This window comes from Mauremys mutica, chromosome 3 (assembly GCF_020497125.1).
Source record: "Mauremys mutica isolate MM-2020 ecotype Southern chromosome 3, ASM2049712v1, whole genome shotgun sequence".
In the NCBI taxonomy this organism is placed as follows: domain Eukaryota; kingdom Metazoa; phylum Chordata; order Testudines; family Geoemydidae; genus Mauremys; species Mauremys mutica.
In genome coordinates, this window is record NC_059074.1 from 87,782,073 (window position 1) to 87,808,036 (window position 25,964).

The following is a 25,964-nucleotide window of genomic DNA, read 5'->3' on the forward strand; positions in this document are numbered from 1 at the left end:
TCAAATGAAATCCCCTTACAGTGTTAATTCACCTCCGAACAGAAAGGGCAATAAACCCATGCATCATCATTTTAAATGAAGAAAAAAGAGTGCATGCATTTTTCCATTACTTTATTTATTTTCGGGGTATTAATTATCAGTCAAAGGCTGATTTCAAATTATTGCAATCGCGGCTCCATTGTTCGCTCCAATTGGAAGCCCCACCCCCTCCTTTGTCTGGCGGCGCCGTGATTGGTCGGCGACGGGCGGGGGGTTGCCGTCAGCGCTCGGAAAGCCCATTCATCTGTGCACTTGGGCGTTGGACTCCGCATCTTATTAGCAACCAGGGAGATTTCTCCATTTTCCCCTTGTCTACAGTACGGCTACAAATCTGGGATTTTTTTATTACTTCTTTTTACTAAACTTGGGCTCTTTTTTTTTTTTGCTCGACTTTTTTCCCTCCTTTTCCCCCCTTCCTCCTGTGCTGCTGCTTTTTGATCTCTTCAACTTAATTTTTTAAAAAGGAGTGCATATAAATCGGTTCTGTTCTCTCTTCTCTTCCCCCCCCCTCCCCTCTGGTGTGTGTGTGTTGCTGCTCGCCCAGTATTTATACCAATCCAACGCTCTTTGTTTCCCCTCCTTTTGGATCTCTTGAGTTTCTTTGTTGAATAAGACAGCATGGGTGCCCAGTTCTCCAAGACTGCTGCAAAAGGCGACGCCGCTGCTGAGAAACCTGGGGAAGCAGTGGCTGCATCTCCTTCCAAGGCGAATGGACAGGTAACCCCCCAACCTCAAACCTACCCCCTTTTTTAAACGGCAAAACTTGCATGCTTTGCATCCTGTTTAATTTTTCCTCCCCCTTCGAGGTGCCCTGAGCATATTAAATGGAGACTATGGCCAAAGCCTTTATCTTGAAAACTTAATGCAAAGGAATGGCTTTTTCACTGTTTTATTGGGGGGGGGGAGGGGAGAGGAAGGGTTCTATAGACCCGATTTTTTTTAATGGAGTGGAGTAGATAAAAATCACTGGTGCGTTATTTGAGTGGGGTGCAAGCTGCTCGTAAACTGAGGAATGTGATACTGGGTTGGCTTTTCTGTCCATTCAATTTCCGTGCATTAGCTTTATTCTCCTGAAGACGTTTGTCTGTGAGTAGCCAAAAACGCCCCTGATGGGGGGCGGATTGGTAGATAGTAGTATGAAATTTGCTGTCTGCAGTGCAAACTGGCAGTGGCGAGGTTAGGGGAGGGAAGTGGCATGCCCGGGGGTACCCTGTTGGGGAGAGCGCCGTGCCTCTGGGAGATGGCTGGCTGGAGAAGGGAAGGGGCAGCGAAGCACGCTCTTCTCCATATTGTTGCCTGCCTGCCTCGCCCCTACTCCTCTACGGATCCGGGCTCATCCTACGATTTAAACCATGGGGGACTGACTTGCTCTGGGAGGCTTTTCGCGTCACTCTGCCTGTTTCAACACAGTCCGGACTTGGGGGATGGGGGTCACTCTTAGCGTTGCACTAACGTGACCCTCATCTCTGCCACCTCCCCCCCCCCGGTGCAACAGGGGTAGCGGCGCTGGGCGCACCGCCTGGGCTGCGCTGGAGTCGGGTGGCGCCTGCCTCTAAACACCGGGCACCCCCGCCACGCCTTTGAGCAGCTGCTGCTGCTGGAGCCAGCCGGGCTCCGTCGTCCTCCGGAGAGGCTTTAGACTCGTCAAAAATGCAAATGCAGCGAGAGGCGGGGGCGCGTCTTTTAACCAGCCAGCAGGGGGAGGGAAGCCACGTCTTTATTTTGATTTTATTGCTGGCTGAAGGGGGCGTGAAACGGACGCGAGGACCGAGGCGAGCTTTGTTCGCCTTTCTCCTCAGCTGCGCTGCTGCTGGACAAGGCGTGCGCGAGCCCCGCAGCCCGCCAGCTGCTCCCCCTGCCCCCTCCCCTCCGGCCTTCTCCCGCCCGGCTCTGCAAGCTGGAGTCACAGTGCCCTCTGCCGGCGGAGAGCCGCTCTAGCCCGGCCTGCCCGAGTCCCGCCGGCGCTGCAGTGCTGGGAGGGCTCGCTGCCCTGCAGGGGCTTGCTGATGCGTTGGCTTTTTCAACCACACAGGAGTCCCCAGCGTGCCCTATGAAAGCAGGCGGGGGCGTGGCTTGGTGCTGCATTTCCAGTGCGGCTCCAATGGGCTGCGCTCCCGAAACCTGGGCTGGGGAGAAGGCAGGGATGTGAATTGTGAAAAAGCTCAGTGCTGCCTTCTTCTCTCCAGAGGAGCAATGGCGAGTCTGCCCATTGCAACTGCTGGCTTACGACCCCACTGTTTCTGTAGTTAATCACTTGATCTGATCAAATCCTCAGACTGGTATAATTGTTCAAATCATGCCTTAGTATTGGCATAACATGGCAAGTATTCTTAAAACAGTCCGTACTGTCTGATCCATCCAGTCTTGTCTAAGTGCAGACTCTGGTTAAGGGAAATGAGCTGTCACCTGTCAGATGACCCTGTTGAGCTTGGGATATGGCTGAGAAGCAGATCTTTCTCCAATAACACAGTTGTTTTCTTCCAGGAAAATGGCCATGTAAAGGTGAATGGTGATGCCTCTCCAGCAGCTGCTGAGGCAGGCAAGGAGGAGGTCCAAGCAAATGGCAGTGCACCTGCTGAAGAGACAGCGAAGGAAGAGCAAGCCTCTTCTGAGCCTGCCTCCGAGAAGGAGGGAACAGAAGCAGAGAGTACTGAGCCAGCCTCGCCTGCTGAGGGAGAGCCCTCCTTGAAGGCAGAGGAGGGGGCTACCCCTTCTTCCAGCAATGAGACCCCGAAAAAAAAGAAGAAGCGCTTTTCCTTCAAAAAGTCCTTTAAGCTAAGTGGCTTCTCCTTTAAAAAGAACAAAAAGGAGGCTGGGGAAGGAGCAGAGAATGACGGTGCAGCTGCCTCTGCAGAGGGAGGGAAAGATGAAGCAGCTACTGCCCCAGAAGCGACAAGCAATGAGGAGGGTAAATCTGCCCAGGAGGAGTCCTGCGCTGCTGCAGCTAGCGGCACAGAGGAAACAAAGGAGGAGACTGGTGACTCTCAGGAAGCAAAATCAGAAGAGACAGCACCAGAGAAGCCTGCGGGAGAAGAGGCCAAGCCTGTTGAAGAGCAAAAGCCTGAGGATAAACCAGAAGAGGCACCAGCTGCCTCTGCCCCTAGTGCTACAACTGAGGCCACCTCAACTGAACAAGAGGCACCCAAAGTAGAAGAGGCAGCACTTCCTACACAGGAAGTCCCATCTGAATCTAGTCCAGAAGCCCCACCAGCTGAATCGGCAGAGTAAACATGGCAATTTTGAGATAATCGAAGAACTTTTCTCCCCCTGTTTGTTTGTTGGAGTGGTGCCAGGTACTGGTTTTGGAGAACTTGTCTACAACCAGGGATTGATTTAAAAGATGTCTTTCTCTTTTTTTTCTCTCCCCACAGATCCCATCTCAAATAATTCTGTTACCACCATTCCAACAGGTAGAGGGGAGACTAAACACCTCCCTCTGCCTTGTTCCCTTTTTTTTTTTTGCATCAGTATTAATGTTTTTGCATACTTTGCATCTTTTATTCAAAATGTAAACTTTCTTTGTCAATCTATGGACATGCCCATATATGAAGGAGATGGGTGGGGTCAATAAGGGATATCAAATGAAGTGATAGGGGCCACAGTGAGGAATTAGTGATGCACATAATTGCCAAGAGAATGTGCCACAAGAAATGATGTAAGGGGTTAGTCTTTTTTAAAAGAAAGTTATTACAATGTATTTTGTGAGGCAGATGTTCTATAAGGTTTACAACACTACAAGTCTTGACTAAGAAGGAAAGGAAAAAAATCAATACCCAGAAAAAAAATCATAGTCTTAGGAATTCATTTAAACCATAGGAACTTTTCACTTATCTCATGTTAGCTGTACCAGTCAGTGATTAAGTAGAAATACAAGTTGTATAGGCTTTATTGTTTATTGCTGGTTTATGACCTTAATAAAGTGTAATTATGTATTACCAGCAGGGTGTTTTTAACTGTGACTATTGTATAAAAACAAATCTTGATATCCAGAAGCACATGAAGTTTGCAACTCTTTCCACCCTGCCCATTTTTGTAAAACTGCAGTCATCTTGGACCTTTTAAACACAAATTTTAAACTCAATCAAGCTGTGATAAGTGGAATGGTTACTGTTTATACTGTGGTATGTTTTTGATTACAGCAGACAATGCTTTCTTTTCCAGTTGTCTTTGAAAATAAAGGAAAACTCTTCAGATGCAATGGTTTTTGTGTAGCATCTTGTCTATCATGTTTTTGTAAATACTGGAGAAGCTTTGACCAATTTGACTTAGAGATGGAATGTAACTTTGCTTACAAAAATTGCTATTAAACTCCTGCTTAAGGTGTTCTAATTTTCTGTGAGCACACTAAAAGCGAAAAATAAATGTGAATAAAATGTATAATTTGGTTGTGTTTCTTTTATGGATCCTCTGATAGCTATAAATGGACTACTAAGTATGGCTTAAACTTGCATAGAAAAGTATCTTGTGTGCCATTAATGCTATCTTTAGAAATGGTTTAGAATTTTGGATTCAGTAAGATTCCAAGTCTTTATTATGAAGAAATTTATAAGCAATATCTCCAGATGGCCTCTGCTTTTTTGAACAAAAGACTGGAAGCCAATCTGAGAACACGATGGCATATTAAGACTGCCATTGCCCAGGTTCCATCTTGGTTTAAGACCAGTTGTATACAGCAGACTCTATTCCTACCTCTTAAAGTTAATATTTGACTTGGATTTTATTGGGTAGGGTGTTTATTATATGGTCTTAGGCCAAATTTTTCTAAACTGATTGCCTAGAGTTAGGCACTGAAATAAATGGTCCATTTGTTTTGTTATGCCACTTCTACTTGTCTAGTTTTAGACAACCAGTTTGAAATATGTAGCATAAAAACATGTTTTCTTGCAGTCTGCTCACGTTTAAAAGCAATATTTTTCTCAAACATGTTACTCCCAACTACAAATGAGTTACAAAGGGGATTGCTAAATTTGTCTATTAAAAATATTAACTTGGTGCTTGCCTTTAATTGTTCGAATGTTTGGCTAATTTCCAGCATATTGCTCAGGGCATGTTATGCCTTAATAAAACAGTAGGCTTATGTAAAAGTAGTAATGGTGTTCAGAGGGTGGAAATTGATTCAAGAAACTTTCTCCTAAGTTTATAGGGGAGAGTTTAGTATTACACTTGCTTCCATCAAAATTTTCAGCAGACGCTTTCTTTGGAAGTAATTATGATTCATTTTATGAGAAAATGGCACATTAGCACCTGGTTCCCAAAAGAACTGAATTAACTGCAATGGATTCCTGCTGAACGCATACTTATTTTTATTCAGCTGTCTACCATTTTAATTTTGGCTTGTATGTACACTAGTCACCCTGGTATTTCTCTATAGTTTTAGATATGTATTGATTATGATGCTGTAATGGCCATGGGATGAAATAAATGGATGTAAAATGAGATCCTCCACACCAGTGTCATTCTTGGAGTACATCTATTGAAGGTGTTCATTTTATAACCATTTTACTCAAGGTTTTTATAATGTGGTTGTTTAAAAACAACAACAAAAAACTGTTCAAGACATTTGATGTCTTGGCCCTATAGTCAATGTCATTTTTTAATACATTCCTTTATATTTAAATCCAAGTTTTTTGTTTTAAGAAAGGTCTGAGTTTGTGTTGTGTGGTGTGGTATTTTTTTCCCTCCCTCTTGTCAAGTTGTCAGGAAGAACCAAATCACTGCGTTCCCTTCACAGAACAATAGTCAATACTTGGTGAATGTGTTTTAAACTGTTTACCAAGAAAACATTTTATTACTATGTAACTATTGCAGTGTTTCAATAAAAATGCTAATATTGCTCTTCAGTAATAGCTACTGTAACTGTTTCATTGCAGTTCAAATCCATTTGAAATTAGATACCTTTGTGACTTGCAAGAGCTGTTGGAAACCTTCTGACAGGATTAAACAGTTCTCTTAGGCTAAATCACAATGCTTTTTTCTTAGGCAAAATTCTTACTAAAATCAGCTTTGCCTGAATAAGGACTTCAAGATTCAGCCCCTTAAATTTATTATTGGATTAAAATGAGGGGGCTTTCTTACTCATGGTTAAAACTCATGACCAAAACCCCCTTCAAATTCTAATGTCATGTCTAAGCTGCATTTTAAAGTCTCCATAATAGCAACATTTCTAATGAAGTGATCCATGTTGAGTATTTATCCCCAGTTCATGAATGGGAAAGTGTAATGACTTAATTCATTTGATTTCACATAAAACAGATGGGGGGGGGGGGAGGGAAGAAGTGTAATTTAAGCTATATCCTCCATTAGAGTAGGTCCATCTTCCTATGTAAGTGTATACAATTGTTTTCTGGAAATCAGTAATGCTCTCATAAACATTTCTGCTGGTGCACTTAAGCCCTCACTAAAAACTCCCTCCTCCTATAGGTTGTAAACATTCTCTTAAGTGTATGCCTTCATTCTGTGAGGGGGAGGATTTGTTTCCAAATGGTTTAAAGGCAAAAACTTTAATGACAAGCTCATTCTAAATGGGCGTTCCAGAAGTAAAATTCAGCATTCTAAGTTCAACAAAGGTTTTGTTTTTGAAGTGAGGTATTTTGTACAACCCTGCTTTTAACTTGAGAATACAACTGTAGGTTTGATGGCTGCCCTTACCGTAACACCTCCCAGCAATAGTAACTAAATTCAGTGCATAGTAACATGTACTGCACAGTGAGGGTGGCAAAATGTCCTCTTTCAAGATCCACAGTTCAAATGTTGGTTGAAAGTCAATTTTTAAGAGGTTGAGTACTGTTTCATATACAAATATGCAGTCCTTGGAAGCAGCGTAGCTGTAGGTTATGACAATTATTTTTTACCACTATTAATTCACTAAGGTAGAATGGAGTATATTTTAGTTTCATGAAGTAGGCAACAGGTGGAAATAGTATGTTTTTATAATGAACTTTAGGCAGAAGGGTTGACATGTTGGCCACCTACAGTTCAAAGGAGTTCACCTAATTAGTAATGAGAGTGAACTCCTTGCAGCTATAAGTAGTCCAAATGGAACATGCTTGTTGGAATATGCAGCCCAGTGTACCTTGAAAAAGTAATTTAGGAGGTGGTGCTATAGGCTACTACAGGTGGTCCAACCTTTTTGGTCCCAGGGGCCAGATGCTAGGGGTGGGGCACCTCTGGACCACATACAGAAATACATGTTCCAAAAAATGGCATCCTCCATGTAGTGTGATGACATGAGCACTGTGGAGGATGCTATTTTATAGAGCAGATCTGCTACTGGGGAGGGTGGATGTGTTTGGGGGCTGCATGGAACTGGCTAGTAAGGCACCATTGGCCCACCCATAGGTCATTGCTGCAGTTAATGTCATATCTGCATTAGCTAGCCTTTGGAGAAATTAAGGTTGCGCTGTGCTATGGATATCCAGTGGCTGTTCATATTTGAAGATCTGAAAAAGGCAGCTCTAGCACTGTGTTGTGCTTCAAGAACAGTGTACCCAGACAACTGTTTCTTCATGGTCAAGTGGCAAAGCAGTTAGCCACAGATATCTGTGTGGTACAGCTGCAGGATAAAAAGGCACACAAAGTTTGAACAGAAGAGAGCCTGAAACCTGTTAAAGCACAGAACTGGGAGTCAGGAGATTTGTTGTTTTTTTTCCATTTCCTGGGTCTGCTGTGTGAAAATGAGCAAGAGGCTTCACGTCAAAGTGCCTGTGATAATATGATAATGATAACGAACAAGGGTGATGTGAAGGTTAATTAATCTTTTCAGAATGTGTTGAAATCCTCTTACAGAAGGCACTATAAATATTATCTATACAGTTTTTACTCCATCTTCATGTTAAAGGATAACATGACTGGCCAGAACAGAACTTTACTACATGGTAGTTTAATAGAAAAGACACATATGATCCATAGAAGATCAGCTCCCTAAGCTTAAACAGAACTTAAAAGAAGTCAAATCATTACTCAGGCAAAATGGATATAGGAGATAATGACAATTTTGCCTAAGAAATGCAGATTCAGTGTAATTTTCCTAGAGGAAAGCGTAACAGTTTTAGCAAGAGAGGGGTTGCAACTTGCAGAAGTGAGCTATTAAAGTTACCAGGGTTAGCTATTATATCATTAGTGTATAGGTAAGTATCCCAGACCTCACTTAAGTTATCACATATCTCTGTGTATGAGTGGAGCTAACATGGAAACAGAAAATTCCTTTCCTTCTTTGAACCTACTGAGTGACATGGGCATCATTTTTTTCTTGCACTGTAGTGGGGTTGTGAATGCATTCCACACCAATTTTTATTTATTTTCTTCCTCAGTCCCTTACACTCATTCATGTGGCTGTGCATGTCTTAGCCTCCACCTGAGAAGAGCTAGAAAAGTGGAGCCCATTTTGGAGCCCATCAATACAGCTTCTTAAAGGCTTTTTTACACTACATCAGATACCTTGATAACAATACACGTTTAATACTTGTTGCTAGTGTGGATGTAGACACCAGGGTGAACTGAGGTTTGGTTTTGATAACTGTACTAGCCAAATGAGGCTATAGACAAAAAAGTTCATAGTTTAATTTTTATAACATAGTTCTCTGGAGGCGGGGCGGGGAATGTTAATACATTGGTCAGGAAAGTCATGCTAGATCAGTGGTTCCAATAACTGCAAAAACTGATTATTGCTAGCATAAACCAATTTAGTTAGCTCAGTGCAAATTGTGTGTAGACCAGCCTAAGCATTTACATTTGATAACTGAAAAAATACTCTGAAAAGGTGATTTAGAGTGCCCAGGAAACAAAGTCCATCCAGTAACTGACCCTTAATAGTAGGCTTCCCTTTGGAAGAGAGAGCACTTTGATACACAAAGGTAGAAGGGCAATGTACACAAAGCCTTTGAAGAAAACTAGATTTCCCTCTGCTATTAGAACCAGAGTAGAAAAGAGAAACCATAGTTTGTTAGGCGTGAAGCCACCACTTTTTCTCTAGGAAAACTACAATTTTTATACAAGACACAGAGCCTCCTCTACAATGCTAATTTGAAGCCCATTAGAAAATCATTGTGGAAGCAAAATCCAAAATTGGCTAAGATTAAGAAAAATATTTGGACCAGACAGTTGCTTTACCAGTTTATGTAATTCAGGAGCCTGTTCGAGCAGTTTTGATAAATACTGCCCTTTCAAGTAAATTGAGCACCAAATAAAGTCCACCTACGTATCTCTCCATAATCTTACACAGTGATATAACAATGGGATGGAAATTAGAAAAGATAAATGAACAAGAGTGTTTTTCCCCCCACTAGTGACTAGAGGAACTGGGTCCCATTCTTATGTCTTTTCAACACTCTATATACGAGTTCAGTTCCTAATCGAAGTCCAGGTGGAAAACTTGCAAAAATAACACTTCCTAAATCCTTTAAAACTATTTCTATGGATACTGCTTCAGATTAGTAGAATTTTGTTTTAACATCTCACCATCTGAGATTCTGGCTGTTTAATATCCCAGATTACTGAATGCCGGATAGAGAAAAGGTATTATTGGAATGTCAAATAAAGATATAATAATTTACAGGTAGGATTTTCCAAAGCACTCGTTGGCCTAATTCTTTTCTGCTTTTAAAAGTCCCACCCTAAATAGTTCTAGAGCTAAAATAAAAATTAAATGTGTTAATAGATATATACCAGTACATCCTGGCATTCATATAATATGTGAGAAAATGATTCTTTGTGAGTAAATTGACAAACCATGACACACACAACCAAACCAGTGACATTAAAAACGGGCAATGCTGCTATTACAAGGCCACTTGGTAATGAAAATGAAAATTTACACTCATTCCTACAATAGGACCAGGGGTGAAGGTTAGAATCGGCATCTGGGGTCACAAGACACTGCCAGATACTCCTATATTTTTCCCCTGTGTTAAATGAATTTAGTGCTTGACAACCCTGTAGACTAAAGTACAGTATCTTAAAAAAAAAACAACCCGTTATAAGGTGCCTATCAGAGCAATTAGGTATATTTTACATAGAATAAGTTAAATTTTAATAAATCGCTGATATTTAATTGAATCTATCCCTCTAAAATAATATGTCTAGAAAATCCCTCCAAAAGTATATATTTTCTTGCCTATATGCTACCGGTGTAGAGAGAAGTGACACCATATCATTTCAGGATTATAGGTGAAACCACCAATTTTATTGTAAAGCTAGGGAAAGTCACCTTTCCAAAGACTGAGCAGGATTGTCAATACCCCCCTCCAGTCCAAGATGAAGGAGTTCAAGTCTATCCAGTCTGATGCTCAGAATCGCCAAAGTAAACATAATATAATCTAAAGAAACTTGAAGAAGGACTTCTGACTTCATAACACTTATGTTATACCAAAGCTATGATAGTCACTTACACCCAGATTTAGGCATTGCTCTACTCAACATTGCAATGCCTAAACTAATTAAAGAACCTAAGGCTCAGTCTACACTTAAAATTTAGGTTGATATAGCTACAGTGCTGAGGGGTGTGAAAAATCCACACACCTAGGCTATGGCACCCAACACCCAGTATCGACACAGCAAGGTAAACAGAAGAATGCTTCTGTCAACCTAGCTACATCACTTGGGGAAGTGTAGCACCTACAATGAAAATCCGCTGCCATCAGTGTATGCTGCCTCTATACCATAAGCTTGCTACAGTGCCATAGCTATGTTGTTGTTGCACCTATAGTGTAGACACACCCTAAGTCTCATTTTTCAAAATGACTAAGGGTATGTCTACACAGCAGAAAAAAAAACAACAAAAACCAACAAACCCACAGTGCAAATCTTGGAGCCTGGGCCAACTGACTTGGGCTCATGCAGCAAGGCTAAAAATAGCAGTGTAGACATTTGGGCTCTGGCCCAGGCTCTGAGACTCAGTGAAGCGGGAGGGTCTTAGTGCCTGGGCCCAAGCCCGAATGGCTACACTGCTATTTTTAGTTCTGCAGTGCTAGTTCAAGTCAGTTGACCCAGGTTCGGAGACTACTGCCATTTTTTTTTTTTTTTTTGCGGTGTAGGTGTATGCTTAGGCATGTAGGCGTGTAGATCCTATTGAAAATCATTCTTTAGAAGTTTGTCCCATAAAAAAATTCTCTATAATTCACTTACCATGTATAGCCCAGAGCAACCAAGTGCAGGAAGCATCATTTATGGCTCTAAATACAGGAGATGCCAAAGAGGTCCCTGGGATTTCAGGAGCAATAATATAGTTGTTTATATTTGTGGCATGGCTGGGATGAGGAGCACAGGTAGCTGGTGTTACTCCGTTTAAGAAGAAGCAACTGGTTCAAAGTTCACAGCTTAGTGCAAAGCATAACAATAAGGGTATCACCGGAGGAAGACTTGAATGATAGACATTACCCATGGCATGGAGCAAAGATGCAAAGGGGTGATGGGTGGACCAGTTGCAAGTGAGATTCTTACATCCTGCATCGACTCATTGGAACATTCACATTGTAATGATGGGATAGTTTAAAAATGAAGATAATAAATCAGTGAATGGTGGTCAGATCCCCACTTCTTAAAGCGGATTAATGCTGAGGGTGTGGTAATAGAAGGCAACTGAACACTGGCTCATCTGAAAGGGTTGGCTCTGAAACCAGCCTAGTCACCTCCACTCTCTTAAAAGTGATTATTCGAAAATACCTATATTATTGGAGTGTCTCAATTCAGCTGTAAGGCCTTATTTTGCTGGCCTCTGCAGAAGCAGAAAACAGACAATCCCTGCCCTGGATGGCTTGTAATCTGAATGCCGAAAGGTCAGTCTATTTCACTTCCTACTATTGTTAAAGTCACCAGTTCCTGTTTGTGTTATAGCTTGATTGTGATTTAAAGAGGTTTCTTCTATCCATTTCCATTTTTTAAGCAATATGTGAGACTGGCTTGTACCTTTCTTTTCATACCTAATGCTGCTTATCTTCATAAAGGTTGAACCATGATCCAAAAGACTGTATCATCAGAGTTACTCAGTGCATGGATAGCCCTGGATGTTTTCATAGATTCAACAGTGATTAACATGATAGAAACAGATAAGATTAAATTAGAATTGGCCATTGAGGGGAAACCCTTAAAATGAAGGGGGTGAAAAAAACACATTATTGAAAGCTCTTTAGTGACACTATGAGGCCACTTTGATGTAATGCAATTGAAATAAATTTCACTTTTAAATCTGTCTGTTTCACACACTATCAATCAGGAATTAATATGATCAGTGTTTTTTATTTATTTTGGTTCAGAGGGGTTCTTTTGTATGTAGAGATATAACCTTTCCTTTTTAGAAAAATGTTTTAGCTACCTGATGATGATACAATCAGTTGATTGAAAGTTGTAGTATTAAAAGGTACAGGTTGGAAGTTGAGATTTTTCCTCTCTTTTTTTCCTGATTAAAAAGGTGTTTTAAGGATCTAATTGGTTCCCTGAAAAGTTTTCATCCTTAGCTGTAAACAGTGATAACTAGTCTGGTGAGTTCAAGTTATACTTTTCCTCTGACACATGCTTGCTTTAAATATCTATTCTAACCAATACGTTATAAAAAGCAACAGAATTTGCTGGGGACTTGCTTCAGACACAACTACTCAACTCCTCTACAACTGAACTGAAGATCTAACATGATTTGGGGTTTTAAAAGAATACTATCAAGGCATTTTTCATGTTATAGATATCAAAGTCATCCCTGAGCTGCATTTGGCTTATCAGGCTGAAATGTTTAAGGCACCTCAGTTTCCATAGCCAATGATACACAATGGAATGATGTGGCTAGCACCATCTTTGACTCCCTAACCTGATGGATCGGTACCCATTTGCATCTAAGTGGCCTTTCTGTGTGAGATCGAGTGAAATGCAAACCCACGACCCTGGGATTGTAGATGAGCACCAAAACTATTCAGCCATGTGTGTATATATAGCTGTTGTAAAAGCTTCCTGGAAATATGAAAGTGAATTTTTTTATAAACATGCTTTCTCAGTTATTTATTATGCATACATGGCCTTTAGTTTGTTAGGCTGTTGCCACACTAGGCATTTCAGCCATATCTGATAAACAGGCATGGAACATAGCTATCCTCGCTGCTCCATTTCACGTGATATTGAAAATGATGGTCCCACCTGTTAAGACAATTAGCTGAGTTAGACACTGGTTCTAGCAAACTATACTGGACTCTGACAAAATGGTCTTATCCATAATAACACTTTTAATAAATTCTCCCAACTCCGCTCTTGCACCACTAATATAAAGCTCCTCTGATGCTAGCAATGGTAGGTGTGGTAATGTAGGCTGTCTGATAGCATTTCTACCACCATGTTATCTAAGCCTGCTCTAGTGGTAAAAATGCTGGTGGCTGATGTATATTAATCCTTTCGATATTGTTAATATCATTGGAGCGCAATGGCAGAGCATTTTCCTAAAATTGTCAAGGTTGGCTGTGCCTATCAGCCTTTGAGGTATTTAGCACGCTTTGCTGCGAAGTGTGTTGGCGTTGTCTATCCACAACAGTGGGACATTTTTGTAGAGGGAGCATGAAGAGCTATGTTTGACACACATTGTTTAACAAAGCTGAAAATCCTAATGTAGACACAATATCAGGTCAGGGATTTTTAATAGTCTCCAGGTGACAGACATTTTTCCCCACCAGAAAAAGACAGAAAGAATTTGCTTTGAAAACAAATCACATATATAAAGAATTATACAGACTTTGCAACAAAAAAAAAAGAACATACGAAAAATGTGGGCAACATGTAGGGCCTGTTTCTCTGAGGGGTAATTCTACATTTGGTGGAAGGAAGAAATTTTTCTCTGGCAGGTTGATTTTTAAAATAACCAGCAGCAGTTTAAAGCTGCTCCTAGGTTTGGAATCTAAGAGTAAATGCCAGGGAAATGGATTAGAAGGGAAAAGGCAGGTGAGGCAGTCAAAGGTACATTTATCACATGCCTGTGCAATTTATTGCATGGCTGTCACCTACACACATATTATATGCAGATAAGCCATATCTGCTTTATACCTCAACATTTTATTGTTTTTATATCTAAAGAAAGGGAGAAGAGCAGTGGAGAAGAGGCATAGATTGGTCTGGTGATTCAAAGTGGTTTGAACCATCTGTGTGTCTACACACACCCAGAGAGCAGATCAGGGCAACTGAGGCAGAAGGTCCCAGAAACATCCAATTGAAATTTTCCTGAAACTTTATAGAAAGCGAGTATTATGGGTAAGCAGTTTTGCATGTCTCACATAATCATAACTTGAGAGCTGAGCCAATCACAACTGAAGGGTAAGGAGGCTATAAATAGAGGAGCTGAAGAAAGTTCTGTATTGGGTAATCAATGCAAGACCAAGGGAGGTGTTTGCTGTCAGCAGGATCTCAGCACCTGTAACATTTTGGCTACAGATTTCTCATCTGACTACAGGCTGATGAGAGTAAGTCACGTATTAACTAAACAACTGAATGTTGCCAGCATGAAGGAGCCATCAGACTTTTGCTGACAAGAGTAGCACTTAGATTTCTGACTGAGATGCTGTCATTTCCTTTCAAGCCCTGAAGAAATTCAGGTGACACATACTACATTTTAGGTCACATTACAGACTGAGAAATCATCTCGGAAAGAAGATCAGAGGGGAAAGAATGTGTTTAAATGTGTTCAACAAAATACAGAAGTGTTAGTGTTATGCTAAAACTCTGTTGTAATGCAGATGTTAAAATAAACAATCATGAATGTGTATAACAATTGCAACAGAGTTGTAGAATTCTGTATAGGAAGAAACATTAGTAGATTTACTATCTAATGGTTGTGGTTTTAAAAGTTACGTTAGAAATATTTCAAATACTATTTACAATGTGTTTAAGTACATCAGATGTCAATGTTTGTATCCTAAGCAATTTTGTAGTGTTCTCTGACACCTCCCTTCAGGGTTTTGACTCTGTTATGCTTTCCAAGAAGTTCTGAAAGGACAGAAATTCTTCAGCAAAAGTTAAACTGTGGTGCAGGAAAGGATATATAATAGTAGTTGTACATAATTTACCTTATCACCTGTCCCATATACACATACCGTTAATAGTGCCAGATTTGGTTCTTGGGTGTGCTCATTCATGTAGCTAACTTGGAACAATGAGGAACCCCAAACATACATCAAAGGATGGAATTTGGCAATAAGAAATTTGATTTTAGCATTATGAAATGTTAATATTATTTTAATATGGTCACAGGTAGAATCCCTGACCAAGACCGGGGCCCCATTGTGCTAGGAACTGAATATGCGCATAGCACGAGCCAATCCCTGCTCTACAGAGCCTTCATCTAAAAAGACAAGATGGATAAAAGTACTGGAGAATGCAATGCTGTGAATATCACCTCAGTGATGTTCTTATGTTCAGTCATTTACAGGTTGAGATCAAACCAAATGTCTCTCATTCAAACAAAAATGTCTGCCAGAAAGTCAACCATCTAGAATAGTCTACAGTCTATCAGTAGTAAAGGTGGTATATAGCTGAGTATTGTTACAGCCCATATTCACTAACATGCTGAACGTCAGAGAGGGCAAATCAGAGCTAGGAAACTCATGGGCAAAAACAAGCAAGTATTCAATCCCCTTTTGAGACCTCCCTTTCAGGAGGGTCCTCAACCACTGAAGAGCAGTTCCATTCACCTCACAATCCTTAATCAGATGTACATGTGCAGCTCCATATGGAAAAAGTATTAACATACACATTAGACTGAGGAAGGTCTCTCTTTCTGAGGAACACTGTCTTACTGTTGTATTAGGTGTTCCACAGCATATATAACCATATATCTAGGAGGGCGTATAGTACTCAGTTTGGTGTTTTCCCTGTTGTGGAAAATCAATCGTGTGGTCGATTTTCCACAACATCCCCTAATTAATAACTCAGTAGTCACCTATGCATAAATCTATCCTATTTGGGAAGGATGTGAACAATTATCTTTGTACATCACCTTTGATTAATTGCAGGAGTGTCAGCACTCTTGCCTTGGGTTTGGGGGAACTGCTGTGAATTTGCACATTCCACAAACTGTAGCACACTACTTATATCTGTTCAGTGCATGGATTAAAAATCCACTGGTCTCTGTTTTATGTCATCCTTATCAGTGGGCATGCGTACACTTTTGGATTGAACAGCTATGACTCTGTGTAAACATGAGCATTTCCACATAAAACCCCATAACTGAATAAGTAGTGTGTCCACAAACATTCATATGAACAGAAATTGGTCATCTGAATGAACACAAAACAACCGAAAGGAGCACAAATACTGCCAAATCCAATCACAAGTTAGATGAAGTCAGATGTAGCAAACGAGCTAATGAACATATTTTCCTATTACTTGATCAGTTCTGTTTATTACAAAAACCTCTTAAAAACATACTTCAGGAGCGGATATTAGACACATGGGGTGGGGGGGGGGCAGAAATCATCTACTTATAGTTTCATATAATTATTTTCATGTTTGAATTATTTACTTTAGTCAGCAAAAATTTCTCATGGAAATTTGCATAAAGCTATTTTGCCCCCACTGAGCTATTCAGCAGGAAACACCTTTGAGCCACAGAAATACATTTGCTTATATTTTCAGGGGTGTCAAATGAATAACTAGCTGATTCGGGTGAACACAACAATAATTCTGTCTTTTCAGTGGCTCAAAATTCTTAATTTATCCACCAACACCAGCTTCCACTTAAAGTAATGAGAGAGACCATAAGAATAGACATACTGGGTCAGACCAATAGTCCATCTAACCCAGTACTGTCTCTGACAGTGGCCAGTACTGGAGCTTCTTGGGGCTGTACAGAACAGTGCAGTTAGAGTGATCCACCTTGTATTCTCTTCCTGGCTTCTGGCAGTCAGAAGTAGGGTTGCCCCAAATATGGAGATGCACCACTGACCATCTTGGCTAGTAGCCATAGGTGGACCTATCTAATTTTTTTTTTAGCCAGCACAAAATCCCATGGCAGTGAATTGTGCTTTGTGTGAGAAAAAATACTTCCTCTTGTTTGTATTAAACATGCTGCCTTAATTTTGTCAGGTGACCCTAATTTTCCTATTGTTTGAAAAGGTAAATACTTCTCTATTTACTTTTCCCACACCATTCATGATTTTACAGCCCTATATCACATCCCTTCCCCCACCCAAACCAACTCTTTTCTAAGCTGAACAGCTCTCTGGCTTCCTTGTATGGAAGCTGTTCCATACCCTGGATCATCTTTGTTGCCCTTCTCTGAACCTTTTCCAGTTTCACTATATCCTTTTAGAGACAGGATGACCAGAACTGCACACAGTATCCAAGGAGTGGGCACACTATGAATTTATATAGTGGCATATTAATATTTTCTGTCCCATTCCTAGTGGTTCCTAACCTTTGGTAGCCATTTTGGACCGCTGCTGAGCATTGAGCTGAAGTTTTCAGAGAAATATACATGATGACTCCAAGATTTATTTCTTGGATGGTAACAGTAACAGTTAATTTAGAATCCATCATTTGTCCAGAACAAATCATATCAAACCAACCTAATAGCCTTCTTTGACAGGGTAACACAACTTGTGGATAAAGGGGAAGTGGTAGATGTGGTACATCTGGACTTTGGTAATACTTTTATTACTATCTCACATGACCTTCTCATAAACAAACTAGGGAAATACGACCTAGATGGAGCTACTAGAAGGTGGGTGCATAACTGGGTAGAAAACCAACCCCAGTAATTATCAGTGGTTCACAGTCAAGCTGGAAGGGCACATTGAGTGGGGTCCCACAGGGGTCAGTTTTGGGTCCAGTGCTGTTCAAAATCTTCATCAATGATTTAGATAATGGCATAGAGAGTACACTTATAAAGTTTGTGGATGATACCAAGCTGGGAGGAGTTGCAAGTGCTTTGGAGGGTAGGATTAAAATTCAAAATGATCTGGACAAACTGAAGAAATGGTCTGAAGAAAGTAGGATGAAAGTCAAGAAGGACAAATGCAAACTACTCCACTCAGGAAGGAAAAATTAGTTACACATGTACAAAATGGAAATGACTCCCAAGGAAGGAGTACTGCAGAAAGGGATCTGGGGGTCATAGTGGATCACAAGCTAAATATAAGTCAACAGTGTAACATTGTAGCAAAAAAAGCAAACATCATTCTAGGATGTATTAGCAGGAGCATTGTAAGCAAGATATAAGAAGAAATTCTTTTCCTCCCTCTGCACTCATATGGCCTCAACTGGAGTATTGTGTCCAGTTCTGGATACCACATTTCAGGAAAGACATAAAGAAATTGGAGAAAGTCCAGAGAAGAGCAACAAAAATGATTAAAGGTCTAGAAAACATGACCTATAGGGAAGATTGAAAAAATTGGGTTTGTTTAGTCTGGAGAAGAGAAGACTGGGAGAGGACATAACAGTTTTCAAGTACTACATAAAAGGTTGTTACAAGGAGGAGGGAGAAAAATTATTCTCCTTAACCTCTGAGTATAGGACAAGAAGCAATGGGTTTAAATTGCAGTAAGGGCGGTTTAGTTTGAACATTAGGAAAAACTTTCTAACTGTCAGGGTAGTTAAGCAGTGGAATAAATTGTCCAGGAAGGTCGTGGAATCTCCATCATTGGAGATTTTTAAGAGCAGGTTAGACAAACACCTGTGCAGGGATGGTCTAGATCAGGGTTTCTCAAACAGGGGTCGCCACTTGTGTAGGGAAAGCCCCTGGCAGGCCGGGCCGGTGTGTTTACCTGCCCCGTCTGCAGGTCTGGCCGATCGCAGCTCCCACTGGCCGCGGATCGCTGCTCCGGGCCAGTGGGGCCTGCCGGAAGCGGAGGCAGCTCCCATTGGCCAGGAGCAGCGGTCAGGGGCTTTCCCTACACAAGTGGCGACCCTGTTTGAAAAACTCTGGCCTAGATAATACTTAGTCCTGCCTTAAGTGCAGGGGACTGGATTAGATGACCTCTCAAGGTCCCTTCCTGTCCTACAATTCTTTGATTATGGATGGGTAGTTGGGATTATTTTTTCCATTGTACATTACTTATCAGTGTTGAATTTCATCTGCCATTTTGTTTCCCAGTCACCCAGTTTTGTAAGATCACCCTGTAACTCTCCACAGCCAACTTTGAACTTGAATAACTTTTGTTTGCAGTTAGTGTAGCCATATTGGTCCCAGGATATGAGAGAGGCAAGGTAGACGAGGTAATGTTTATTGGACCAACTTCAGCTGGTGGAATGTACAAGCTTTCAAGCTACACAAAGTGCTTCAGGGTGCTTCCCCACTTCCTTCCCTAGACCAGAAGAAGAGTTCTGTGTAGTTCAACAGCTATTACTTTCCTCCAGCAGAATTTGGTCCAATAAACACTATTACTTCACCCACCTTGTGTCTCTTGTAATTTTCCATCATCTGCAAACTTTGCCACCTCACCATTAACCCCCTTTTCCATATCATTCCATCCATCCATCCAATTCATGAATGGAAATCTGTGCCTCAGAAATTAGGCCATCTGGGGCAGAGGACCAGGAAATGTTGATCAACACTGATCCCACTACAGACCCCTGGGGGACACCACTATTTATCGCTCTCCATACGGAAAACTGTCCATTTATTCCTACTCTTTCTTTCCCATCTTTTAACCAGTTACTGATCCACGAGAGGACTTTCCCTCCTATTCCATGACTACTTATATCAGGGGTAGGCAACCTATGGCACGGGTGCCGAAGGCGGCACGTGAGATAATTTTCAGTGGCACTCACACTGCCCACCTCTTGGCCACCAGTCTGGGGGCTCTGCATTTTAATTTAATTTTAAAGGAAGCTTCTTAAACAGTTTAAAAGCCTTATTTACTTTACATACAACAATAGTTTAGTTATATATTATAGACTTATGGAAAGAGACCTTCTAAAAACATTAAAATGTATTACTGGCACGTGAAACCTTAAATAAGAGTGAATAAATGAAAACTCAGCACATCACTTCTGAAAGGTTGCCGACCCCTAACTTATATCCTTAAGAGCAGTGGTGGTGATAGTACGATATGATTATAGCATAATTATGATGTTTATAAGGCAGGAAGTGACATCATTGGTTGTTCTTTACTCCTCATATAAGAAGACTCCTGGAAACACCTGAGGAACAAAGACTGAACTAGGGGAAGTGCTGGACCCAGATTAAAGGGATTTCTAGCCTGTGTATGAAACCTGGGGATTCCAAGCTGTAAAGCAAGTGCAGCATGTCCTTTAAGAATCTGCAGCCTGCTTGTATCATCAGCCAGGGTGAGAATTTGCTAATTCATATCCTATCTTTCTAGTATTTTAGGATTAGTTTGTGTTTTTTGTTTTACTGGGTAATCTGCTATCACTTAAAATCTAACTTATTTTTGCTTTATTTAAACCAGTGAGTTTGGAGTGAAGTGTGTGGGAATCTTAGCTCAGATGGGCTGTTGCATATTCCTCTCCACACTGGGGGGGGGGTCCCATGAACTCTATGAGCTTACATTATACTGTTCCCTGTGCAACGCAAGTTGATATAATTTTGAGTTTATGCTCCAGAAGGGGTGTATGCCTGGGGAACTGAGAGTTACCTTGGCTTTAGCCTTTCAACTGTTGGTTTGTGCAGTGGTTAGTCAGAGAGCCTGCATGTAACTGCAACTGGGTGCATCTCTACACCTGTTTGTATGCAGGTAGAAGTGTAAGACCAGGAGTATGTCTGTAGCTTGTCACAGCAGCACAGTACTGAGAGGGAGCCCAGGCTGGTGGGTCAGAGGGCTCAGTAGTACCCCAGTTCCAGGTGGCACCCCCCAGGGAACCCATCACACACATCCCATGCAATGCACTACAGCATTCAGGGCATGATTTAAAAAAAACAACAACCACAAATAAAAAACAAACAAAAACATAGCACTGAGTGAAGTAGCTAAGTCAATTTAATTTTTAAGTGTTCACCAGGCCTAAGTCTCGCAGCCTGTCTCTTTCCCCAAACAAACAATACCAGTGTCCTTGGCAGTAGTCATCCCTTTCCTTATCACAAAGTCTATGACAATGAAGAAGAGAAGCTGGAATAGAATGCCATTCCATGTCTCCGCTCTCTGTCCTGATGCAGCACACAAACTCTTCCCACCAATGTAAGTTGCCCATTACACCAACTTAATGAGATGCATAGCACTTAAGTCAATGTAGTTAGGTTGAGACAGTGTCAGTGTAGACACTGCATTGCTTACACTGAGGACAGGTCTCAACTACAGCCGGGATCGACGCTCTGAGATTGATCCACCGGCAGTCGATTTAGCGGTTCTAGAGAAGACCCTCCTAATCAACAGCAGATCGCTCTCCACTTGACCCCTGTACTTTACGCCCGACGAGAAGAATAAGGTAAGTTGATGAGAGAGTTTCTCCCATCAACCCCCCATGGTGTAGACCCTGGGGTAACTTGACCTAAGGTATGTCGACTCCAGCTACATTATAGGTCGACTTACCGCAGCAGTGTAGACATAGCCTGACTTTGCTGCCTTTCAGAAACCATCCCATAATGCCCCACCCTGGTAGTTAAATTGGTGGAAGCACTCCTGGTGAGAATTTGCACCAACAACACAAGAAGTTAGTGTGTATGTGTAAAACTGATTCAATTACTGCAGTGGTTATTCATCGACGAAACTTAGATTGACTTAGTTTTATAGTGCAGACTTGCCCTCAGGAAACACTGGGTCAAATGACCCCAAATTTAGACTAACATTACCCCCACATCCCATAAGGCACACCAAATTTCAAAGCAATTTGATTAACCATTAGAGTTTTAGAGCATTTACAAGAGTCAAATTTGAAGCATATAAAATAGCAGGAATGGAAACCCTCTAGCCTTTTTCCTGTATTGGCACATGTGCTCTGTAGGAAATGTACATTTTCTTAAATGCAGTTCTCAGTTTGGGTCCTCCAAAGATTTAGTGGGTGCTGACCAATTTGAGACCATTTTGAGCCATATCACATCAATAGCTTGATCTCTAGCTCTGTGAAAAAAGAAAGCAAAACGAACAAACAACAACAAAAACACACACAAAAAAACCCCACACTCCACCAGAAACTTTTTTAAATGGCTATTTTTCCCAGCTTATTATCTCTGGAATCCTTAGTTCATATGACTTAAAATCTGGGTCACTAAACCTTACATGTACCCTCCCATGGCACACCAAATTTAAAAGAAATCCAACTACATGTGTCAATTTTAACCTTTAAACAGATGTCTTGATGCAGCCTTAATTATAGTGGCACTATCATTCTGCTATAAAGAAAACAATTGGACTGGACATTGTATGGATTAACAAGCTAATGATATAAAACAAACACCTTTCAAAGTGCAAAAGGATTCAGTGGATGTCTAGACTCCCTGATTTATCAGTAAAATTGACAAAAAAATTGCTTCATATTTCTTTCAAATAAACCAAACCTTTTAAAAAAAAACAAAAACAAAAAACCCCCCCCTAAAATGCATGAGACCTCCTGAGGTCCCTTCCAACCCTAATCTTTTATGATTCTATGATGAGTCATTTATGGAAAAAAATAAATTGGGAATATATTTCAGTGATAACAACAACAGCCATAAGACCTTTCTATTGCTGTTTAATTCTTTAGCTCCTTTTGTTTTTAGTGTTGTCTAAATGAAGGCTTAGAGGGAATGTCTTGTCTATAAAGCATCCAGAAATCTTTACTAAGGCTTTTAACTTTTGTTGTGCTGATCACACAACATTATCTATGCGGAAGTGAAACTGTAGTATGGAAAATTCATATCATTCTCTCCGTACAGATTAGGAAGCATCAGCAGAAACTGATTTTAGTTCCTTTTTTAAATACATGGGTTTTTTCCCAAACCACACTTTCTACGCCCCCACTTAAAAACACTGAACTATTTTCTGCTGTCAGTTACATCCACTCAGCAAATGGGTTTATACACATGTAACAGCATGCAAGATATCTTATGGGGCTTGATTTTCCAAGAAGCCCTGAGCACCGTCCTCTGAAAATCAAGCCCCTTTAACATATCTCAAGCTAAGCACCCCAAAAATGGAGGCACTCAAAATCACTAGTTACCTTTGACAATGTAAGCCAGATGGTCTGGCTTGTCCTCTGCATGGAGTTTACATCCTTGTAAATCAGGAATGCAAGGGTGAATCAGGCTCTTAGGACAAGGGAAAACAAAAACATCAAAATGGGATCTGTTGCTAAAGATGATATAACTGATATTTTTATTGTACAATAGTAAAATGTAGTGTCTAACAAATTTGAATATAAATTTATCCAATACAACTCTCTCTCTGGCCTAGATACTGTCATTCTTTCATTATGCTAAAATGAGTAAATAATGTGCTTATGAGTTATTAGGTCTTGTGATACAGAAAATCTACTGAAGTAATTACCCTTCCCCAGAGAGGTATTGAATTTTATTAACATTTTAGATATTAAGGGAACAACACAGCAAAATAAATTTTATGTGATGCTTTGAAAACTGTGTTCATAAGAGACAAGCAATCAACAAATTAACAGATTTACTGATACAAATACTCACTGGGCTCCAGCTCTATCAGTCTCCCCCATTGGCCATTCTAGAAGGGGGATGGTCAAACCTTTCTGATTTCTAATTATGTAAAGCTTAACAATCCAAAGTTGTCAAACTGTCTCCCTCCATACAGGATATAGGACAGCTCACAAAGTAATAAGGACTTCGCTCCATTATTTTGAAGAGCATACTTATAATTTATAAGCAACAAAATCTAAAGGGAGCTATATTGGTGTTCTTCTCATGTAAAAAATAACAACTAGAGCATAAATTATAAATGGGGGGTGTTTTTAAAAAAAAACCTACAGATAAAAGGTGTTATCTAAGTCAGAAAAAAACCAGTGGATCAGATGTTTGGATGCTCTATGATAGATTAGTACAGGGGTTGGCAACTTTTCAGAAGTGGTGTGCTTTATTCACTCTGATGTAAGGTTTTGCGTGCCAGTAATACATTTTAACGTTTTTAGGTCTCTTTCTATAAGTCTATAATATATAACTAAACTATTGTTGAATGTAAAGTAAATAAGTTTTTTTAAATGTTTAAGAAGCTTCATTTAAAAATAAATTAAAATGCAGAGCCCCCCGGACTGGTGGCCAGGACCTGGGCAGTGTGAGTGCCACTGAAAATCAGCTCGCGTGCCACCTTTGGCATGTGTGCCATAGGTTGCCTACCCCTGGATTAGTATCATTACCTTGTGCAATTACGCCTAGTCTTGCCAGCCAATGGTGCCATCTAGGGGGAGCCTCATATATGGGTTTTATTCCACTAGTGTAGATGGCATAGAGCAGCTGGATCAACCCTGGTGAAATCCTGTTTCTGTAATGGCACCTTGAGACAGTTAGCCAATATCACAATCTGTCAGAATCTGGCCTAATGGCTGGCTGGCCCAAGATGAGGGAAGTGGCACCTATAGAAGAGTGGTGTGCCCCATGGTGGCTGTGGGTGGCATAGCAGATCTTTCCTCTCTAGCACTCTCTATCGACAGTAGCTCTAGCTCTGTGGTGGCCTTTTTACAACTTAGTCCTCTGGTCAGAGCTTATTTTAGTTCTACCCCTTCCAGGGTAACAGGAAGTCCAACAAATAATAATAGTTCTAATCCTTATATTTGGTCTTCAGCACCAACTCCTGGCCCCATGATCCTCCCACCCTTCTCTCCAGGTTTTAAGTCATCCTTATCCAACTACAACAGGGTGGCTTCATGCAACCTTCCCAGTGGCTGGCCAGGCATTCTTCAGACCTTTTTCCCAGACCTTTTGTAACAATCAGTGCCTCCCAGGGCTTCTCCCAAGAGGTCTGGTTCCTGCCTTGCATCAGGGTCAGCCACAGGAACTTTCTCCAATCCTGTGTCTTCCAGGTATTCCACCGCCCCTCCCCACCCCGCTCCACTCCCCATTGGTTTCCTCTTTGCCCTGCAGGAGCCTTTCTGCAGTTTTCCCACAATTCTCTCCAGTTTCTGCTACCAAGAGAGAGACTGCAGTACTTACCTGTCTCCCTGAAGCCCCTCAAACTTCATTCTAAACACCTCTTAGGCGTTACCATCACTGCTTTTTAGGCTTTACTACCTCTGGTTCAGAACAACCTGCCTCCTACCCTAGACTTCACTGCCCCCGCCTCTCAGGCTTGCTGCTAGCTCAGGACCTCCTGGTTCTGGCTCTGGCTCCAGGCTTCTACTCCCTTTAGCCCAAGAGAGGAAACACCTAGTTATCTCTCTGCTGGGTCTCCTCTCTGGCCTTTTCTCCATTATCTGTGCTCCTTCCCTCATGAAGGCCCATCTCCTACCCAGCTGGGTAGGATCACCAATTATGCCTAAAACCCCCTCCAGGTGTCACCAAGTGGTCTATTTAGGCTCCTGTTAACACATGGTTAATTAGTGTGGGGTTTATACACCCCATGACAGCACCATAGCCTGCCCATCACCCACAGGAGATGGCTCACTACCGAATATGGGCCCAACCCACTGTCATTAAAGCTCATGGAAAGACTATTGATTTCTATGGGAAATGAATCAAGGACATATAAGGCTGTCAACACTAGAGACTGGCCAGTAATAAATGGGTTTTCAGATTTTATACAGTCAGTGAGGAAAACTCTTCAGTTTATGAGGAAATGCCCTTTGATTAGCTGCCTTCTCCCTTTACCTGCCTCCTGGGAAAAAGAAGCCAATCAGAGCTGCTGCATATGCTGAGGGTTTTTTCCTTCCTTAATAAATGGACCAGGCATAACTCCCACTCCATTCCTTAAAACCCAGGCCAGGTTGTGTGACCAGATTCCTGCCTGCTCCCCCAGGCCTGAGGACTGAAGAGGCTATCATTTCCCCTCCTTCCGAGGCCTGACAAGGGAAGAAGGGGTTTGCAAAGGCTCCCAGTGTTGACCCCTTCCATGGCAGTTCCTTTCCCTCTAGACTGA

The 25,964-nt window shown here is 41.3% G+C and overlaps 1 protein-coding gene across 1 annotated transcript; it reads left to right on the forward strand.

Annotated features, from left to right (window-relative positions):
* Positions 1–275: 275 nt before the first annotated feature.
* MARCKS (myristoylated alanine rich protein kinase C substrate) lies at positions 276–4,416 on the forward strand. The gene is made up of 2 exons (XM_045010008.1): positions 276–756; positions 2,524–4,416. The coding sequence occupies exons 1-2, from the start codon at positions 658–660 to the stop codon at positions 3,265–3,267; spliced, it is 843 nt and encodes a 280-aa protein (XP_044865943.1). The 5' UTR covers positions 276–657; the 3' UTR covers positions 3,268–4,416.
* The last annotated feature ends 21,548 nt before the right edge of the window (positions 4,417–25,964 follow it).

What these genes read in the sequence shown, in the direction of transcription:
- MARCKS (XM_045010008.1), top strand. Translation starts at nt 658, where the DNA reads ATGGGTGCCCAGTTCTCCAAGACTGCTGCAAAAGGCGACGCCGCTGCT. An exon ending in CTTCCAAGGCGAATGGACAG is followed by an intron (nt 757 to 2,523) that starts GTAACCCCCCAA and finishes GTTTTCTTCCAG; the next exon opens with GAAAATGGCCATGTAAAGGT.